Source organism: Eucalyptus grandis, chromosome 3, assembly GCF_016545825.1.
Source record: "Eucalyptus grandis isolate ANBG69807.140 chromosome 3, ASM1654582v1, whole genome shotgun sequence".
NCBI classification, from domain to species: domain Eukaryota; kingdom Viridiplantae; phylum Streptophyta; class Magnoliopsida; order Myrtales; family Myrtaceae; genus Eucalyptus; species Eucalyptus grandis.
In genome coordinates this window covers 17,723,743-17,730,509 of record NC_052614.1, presented here as the reverse complement: position 1 = coordinate 17,730,509, position 6,767 = coordinate 17,723,743, and the positions used below count along the sequence as shown (strand labels likewise).

The 6,767-nt window shown below is 38.9% G+C and overlaps 1 protein-coding gene across 10 annotated transcripts; it reads right to left on the bottom strand.

The window, feature by feature from the left end:
- Window positions 1-723: 723 nt before the first annotated feature.
- On the bottom strand, window positions 724-6,516 carry LOC104436923 (26S proteasome non-ATPase regulatory subunit 12). 10 transcript variants are annotated; one of them, XM_039310383.1, is made up of 6 exons: window positions 6,408-6,514; window positions 3,280-3,336; window positions 3,016-3,202; window positions 2,517-2,629; window positions 2,201-2,413; window positions 724-1,349 (listed from the first exon to the last, which is right to left on the bottom strand). In XM_039310383.1, exons 3-6 carry the CDS (start codon window positions 3,028-3,030, stop codon window positions 1,325-1,327), a joined length of 366 nt encoding a protein of 121 aa, XP_039166317.1. In that variant the 5' UTR covers window positions 3,031-3,202; window positions 3,280-3,336; window positions 6,408-6,514; the 3' UTR covers window positions 724-1,324. The 10 variants fall into 10 exon arrangements, 7 of the variants coding, with proteins under 7 accessions (XP_039166317.1, XP_039166315.1, XP_039166318.1 ...); XM_039310381.1 differs by lacking the exon at window positions 6,408-6,514 and adding exons at window positions 3,589-3,720; window positions 6,188-6,400 and having other exon boundaries at window positions 3,016-3,336; XR_005549975.1 differs by lacking the exon at window positions 6,408-6,514 and adding an exon at window positions 2,048-2,125 and having other exon boundaries at window positions 3,016-3,539.
- Between the last annotated feature and the right edge of the window lie 251 nt (window positions 6,517-6,767).

Sequence of the window (6,767 nt, the reverse complement as noted above, 5' to 3'; positions counted from 1 at the left end):
TTTGAACCATAAAGCAATAAATTTTATTGCCTGGAGTGGGAATTTGGATTAAGCAATATGACATTATATATAAGTTATTGCAATATGTTCTAATCTAGTTATAATGGAGAACTTTTATATGGAGAACTTTTATAGATATCAATTAGTCAAAATATTCTGATCGATTGCTGGAATGATCAAGAAATTGTATAGAATAGAGACTAGAAAATTTGCGAGATTGCAGCCCATGATCAAATTGTCCTCCTTAATCCAATTATAATTGGTTTGAGCATTATTGCATCGCGTTCATTCCCACCTCATCCCGCAATCTGTTTGGGCAACATCCTAGAGTCTGAGTAATTTCACTCCCATCAAAAGATAAGTACATGCTTCCTTCGTTTTCGATCGCAGTCTTGGTCATCAGCCGCTCAAGAAAGTATTATACTCAGTCGAAGCAACAAAACTAGTGACTCACTATACAGTCCATGTGTATCATTCGCAACATTTACTTCCCACTTTTGTTTGCGCTCAAAAATCACCTCCTCGACAAAGAATGGAGATCTAAGGGGTGACCTCGACCTGAGATTATGGCACAAGCCCGACCAAAATGGCTAAGCGCAAATAATCAGAGGTTCTGCGGGAAGAAGGATCCATTCCAACACTACCATGTCCTTTGACTGGGTGAGCCAACACGCCCTTCTCGTTTTGGTGCTCTTCAAGTAGGAATCAGATACTCGCTTATCATAATTTTTAATGACTTTGCTCTGACCCATCCGTTCTCGATTACTTGTAACTGCAATCAATCTTGAGCGTCACTCTTCAATGCCGGATGATCTTCCATCATCTTTGCAGTGTTCAATACAGGTTCCAACAACAACAACTACAATGTCGTGTACGTGTCAAAAGACAACAATGACAACTGCAACACCGCTTCTCCGTTCACCACCCTAAGCAATAGACCGATGGCCTTTTCTGTCGCTGCAGCTGGCGAGTATTGCTCGCATCTACACTTTCCTAAAGGTGTCCATTGCTCTCGTGGCCAAAAATTGGTGGTCACCATCAGTGAAACTTCCATCGGCCCAACCTCTAGTCCAACGGGATCTCTGTCACTACTAGACACAACCACCAGCAACACCACATCTCCACCACCCGCCTGGAAGTGATGCTTCATCTCTCGATGTCACACGGCATTGGGATTTGGCGGCAACTTTTCTCAACAAGGTCAAGCGGCTTTTCCAAATTTGTCACATGAGTTCAAAATCTCATTGTTGTGCCGTTTTCAAACTGACAATTCCCATTGGCTGGTCTATCTTTGCCATTGCCACCAGGTACTTGGAAACAACCACTAAGGAGAGATGCTTCTCAGCTTCCTAAAATGGTAATATAGAAGTAAGAGGTCAAGACGATAGAATATCATACCAGCGTGTATAATTATCATTATATGTTCTGTCTGTCAATTGATAGTGTTGATTTAATGTGATTGATTTAAGCTCTTAACAACAGAGTAAGAGAACCCAAACACAAAGCTCTTCTTCAAGTGATTCAGCTACAAAGATTTTCTGTACACATTAATCAAGATCTCTAGTAAGATATACTTTTGTAACACAGGAAATAGGGAGTGTCAATACCAGCAGGAAAAGCTCACTCAGCTATTTCTAGCAATATAGCAGAGCTCCTCCCACGCTTCTAAAGTGCATTAAGGATTCAGGTTCCATGGGACAAGAAATGGTTTCACAATGCCAGACAATGATGCTTACAGCTACAACAAATTTATGAGCAGAAGTTGATTAAGCCAAAAAAAAAAAAAAGTACACATATATGTTGGCCAGAATGTTTACAGAACAAAATGATGAAGACAACATTCTCGAATCCATGACAAATCTTTGGCTTTCAACACACCAAAACCTCTTTTATACATATTAGGAACTTGTATCCAAGTCCAGCAGCCATGCCCCAATCAGGGATCATAGGCAGAGAAGATGCTTAGGGTTAAATGAGGGGTCTAGGCAATCATTCATAAAGTGTGACACTGATAAAGAACATCAACAAATGTTCCACATAATCAGACCTGGATACTGAGGCATAATAGCTTTGCAAGTCTCTTGAAGGTAATCCTTGAGCGATACTTCAAAACAACGATAATATTCTGCAGAAAACAGATTGAGTCACATTTGAGTGCTGTTCCAATGAAAAGAAGAAAAACGACAAGTTCTGTAATTACATGTTCAATGATTCTTTGAAGAGGCTCCTAGAAAGGTAGCTTGTTATGCCAAAGAGAAGCCAAAATTCTTCTTTTGACAATGATTGGGCCCTGTCTAATTCCCAACAAGTGCACCTGCTAGCACGTTTTCTCATTCTCAAATTCACCTTTGAAAGTTCTTTTAAAGAGGAGTCCGCTAGAGCCTCCAATGTGACCAATTGTTTCAGCAGCAACCTACATTAAAATATCAAAGGTATGGTCGACCAAATCCTATGGCACATTATTGAGATATTGCAAGATCTACAATCAATTACCTAGCACAATTCAAAGATGGTACCTGAATTGGGGAATTTCTGAGAGATGTTTTTCCTCTAAAGTTGCATTAAGAAGGCTTGATTGCATAGGATCATGTGGTGATAGAACTAAGTACCAGCAGATTTTCCTTAGAACCTGCATTTAATTAAATCACATTATGAATAGCTCTGCCTTCAAAAACTCAGTGAAGACTTAACAAGGAAAGAGATACCTGCATTGCCCTTTCTTCGATGGAATCTCAAATCCAAATCTCAAGGAAATCATTGTTATGTGAGTAATACCTACATTGTTATCCACATAAATGTGAGGTAACCTGAGATGGGAGTTCAAATCCATCAAGTACATTTGGAACGTGAGAGTTTGCGAGACAACTAGAAAGAAAGAAGAGTGTGTGCCAGATATATAAAGCCATACAAGTTCATGGTGAACCACAACCTGAATACCAGGTGGCATTTGATCAGCAAAAACAAATTAGTCAAAGATAGTGGACACAACATTCGAAAAGCAAAACACCAATTTACCATATCATGAGTCATCGCCTATCCGTTTCAACTCCAGAAGAGATGGAATATCAGCTGACGCTTGCTCCACGATGTTTTCACCTTCTTTAGACTTTTTCTTTTCTATGGAAGGATCTGCATCAAACACTCGGGAGTTGACCTTCTTGGAAATGATACGTGCACAGACATAACCCTTACATAGACAAACCTGCAAAATCCATCAATCAGAAAACCAATCATACTAATAATGCATGAATGGCTAAAAGCAATACAAAATACCCGCACTTGTTCAAAAATAAAGGCAATTTTCTCCGTCTTTGCCTTTGCTCCAAAAGTTCCTACCTGCATTTCAAACCGTCATAGGAATGTAGGATAAGGGAAAACCAATTACAAGATCAGTGAGAACAGAAGTCAACTTCTAGTTACCCACATTTCTTGCATCAAATCAATAATGCTAGAAGACCCTGTTTTTCCTTTATTTTTGCAAGTTTCTTGAACAATCATGCTCTCTCAATTTCAAAATATAACTACATTACGAAACTAGCTACAAAAATCATGAAATAAAAGCAGATTGTTGATGAACATAAGCTGCACCAGAGTTTGATTTCACATATTCATCTTCCTAGTGGCAACAGAGTTAAGTGTCTTAATAAGCTTTATCTTGGTCTCAAGATCAAGTGTTTGGTCAACATATTGCACAGCTTGCTGCACCATTGCTGTTGCAGCCTATCATGACAAAGATGCGACACATAGGTCACTATCCAATCAAGTCAATGACTTGATTACGTCTAGATCACCATTAAAACTTTGATTTGAACTATTTGATTAACAGCATGGAAAATTTGTCACTCTAGAATGATAATATTGTCAAAAGAGGAACCAAAAGGGACAATAGCAAGGTACAATACAAATACAGGTATCTCTATGAAGAGGATCCCCGCCACTTGAAAACTTGAAAACAGTATAAGATCCCCATAAAGGATATGTCATCAAATGTATCCTGAACTAGACATGAAAAAGAAGTAATGCGATTCATAAATGAATAGGCGAACAAAAAGTAAAAATTTGGGGCAATCATGGGAGAGAATCCAAAAACAGAAGGTGAGAAACCGAAGAGGATTCCACAATATTAGATTCTAGACCACAAGCACCAGGCCTGAGATCTTGCATCCCAACAGATTGCCTAGAGCCAATTCCCATGTCGATATGCCAAGCACATTCCTTTTTTAGATAGTTCTACATAGATGGCATGTCATAGCTACATGAAACGACATTTCATGATCGCACACAAATGGGAGGCAATCCCTGCAGTATAAAATCTAACCCTTAAGATTAAGGTTGTTAAGATTGATCCGAAAATGATTGAAATTGGACTTTGGATCAATGATCATAAGACTACAGAAAATTAAGGTCTAAAAGTGATAGATTCTTTATCTTTTCTTCTACACTAACACCTGTATGTTGTCTTTGAAAAAATGGAATGAAGTTCAAAAGTAGAAGATAAAAGCAAGAGCATCACCACAGCAGAAGCAGATCAATGAAGAAACTCTCATGCCTATTAGAGAAAGTCAACTTAGAGAAGCATTGGGGCATGAGTAAAGAAGAGAAAAAAACAAACGCAAAACCAGATAATGGCAATGAAAAGAAGAAGAGAGGAGGATGAAAAAATAGAAAAGGCAAAGAGGTATGTGCTACTATGTAAAAAAGAATTCCGTCCCAACTAGGAAAGATGGCTGCAGTACAAAGGTGTTGGTATTGTGCTGCATTGCTGTCTGTGGACACACAACAGACCTTTCATTTACCCCAATCCAAGTTCTCATGAAGGTAGAGCCCACTTCCAACTCCACCAATAAAAGGTTATTCTTACATCGAGAAAAGCTTATGGATTCTCCCAAGTCTGTGCAGAAAGTATATTCAGCCTTGCCACCACCAACAATTAACCTTCCATGCAATCTAATTCAGGATGAGGGCAACATCTCATTCTTAATTGATAATTCCCTTATAGTTCAAACCCAAAGTTAGCCCCGATTAGCAGTTTTGGCGTTTAGATATTGTTTTAGACGTACAATGGGTCATGCAAAATAAGAATTGGAGCCTAATTTGGTTTACCATGGGATTGAGTGCTAATTAAATAAGGCAAAGTAGGATATTTAGGACCAGGGTTAGAAACCATTCTACATCTCCAATGGGAATGATTTTGATGTGACCAACTTCCATCGTTTTAATTGTATCCCATATAGATAGCAATCCTAAATACGATTTTCAAGGTAAAAAAATCTTGTATAGTTTATAATTAACAACCACTAGTCATAATGCTCTAGCCAGTCCGGGGAGGAACTTATTAGCATTCAGCATAGCATAACAATGAAATACCATCAATTTAAGGGCCAAAATTCCAGCAGCTTATCAGCCAAAAGCAGAGATGAAAAGGTAAATAATTGGACATAGGTTAACCTCGACGACCCCATTCACTCCTAAAAATGAGTGTAAGATATTTCTTTTAGTACAACAAAGTTTGGGAGCAACTAAATACAGGAATAACAATTTAACATGTATGAATGTCCAAGTATCAGTGTCATCAAGTACCTGCCAACATGACACATGTTGTGTTCATGCAAGGGAGAAACTCCAGAGCACACCCTAATTGCAATGGAGAGGCACAACTCATAATCATAGTTCATATTTAATTGATTGTATAATAGTTTGTCAGAGGGTAGACGAACATCAATCCCTGAATTAGCATTACCAATCACTCCCTGGTAGTCAATCTCAATTTATTTTCTCCTTGGTTTCTTTGTTATGCAAGAAGTATACTAAGTAAGGCAACGAGGAAATACCTATCCATCTCCATAAAAGATAATGCGAACCCCAAAAACAAATCTACTAAGCAGAACAAAAAACAAAGAGGAGCCCCAACTCCTGACTTCACGAAACCCTGAAAAGGTGATAAAACAAAATAAAACTACTTGACTAAGACGCTTTGTCATCATAGACCAAGGATATTATCTAATTTTTCAACCCTTCACTCCCACACGTTTAACTTCAATTCCAAACGGAGGGTGGGCCCATCTTGTAAAAGTACAAGTTAAAAGTATTTTCCTAGATAGTACCCCAAACAACAATGTCCAGCTTATCCATAGAACTTTGTGCACTACTTTCCTACTCAGCTCATCTACATGCCACTGACTTCTACCTGTTGAGTTCGTTGTCTCCTCCAAAGCTAAGCGGTCAGGTGCTGAAGACTCACTGATATCCTGCCATAAAGGATATCTTCGTAGGCTAATCTCTTCGCTTTATTACATATCTCTCTGTATACACATACAGAGGCGCCACCATTAAACTTCCACAGGAATATCAACCCCAACCTTCCTTCCATCATCATTCAAGAAAAAAGAGAAAGAAGAACTACCCACATAGGCAAATCAAGCATTGAAATTGGAAGGGCGAGCTCGAGGAATCGGCACAAAAGTCCGTGAGTGCCATCGCTTCGGAGCCCCTCTTCTTCTTTCTATAATTGGTCTTATAAGCCGAAACATCGCCAAGAACACCTGAAAATCGGGGGAAATATGTTGGAAAACCCATCAATTCCCCATGACAAAAGAAAAGCAATCAATGTCATCATGGCACAAAGTAAATGCTATGGAGTCACCACAAAAGAGTATATTGTCGTCATGGTGAGCCCCGCTCCCAAATCCCAAGAAGACCTAGAAAATACCGGTGGAAACACCGCCATCCCAATTCGCAATTGCAAATTTACAACATGAGATGGATCG

What these genes read in the sequence shown, in the direction of transcription:
- LOC104436923 (XM_039310384.1), bottom strand. An exon ending in TCAGAAATTCCCCAATTCAG is followed by an intron (nt 2,414 to 2,516) that starts GTACCATCTTTG and finishes ATTTTAATGTAG; the next exon opens with GTTGCTGCTGAAACAATTGG. An exon ending in TTCAAAGAATCATTGAACAT is followed by an intron (nt 1,350 to 2,200) that starts GTAATTACAGAA and finishes TTACCATTTTAG; the next exon opens with GAAGCTGAGAAGCATCTCTC.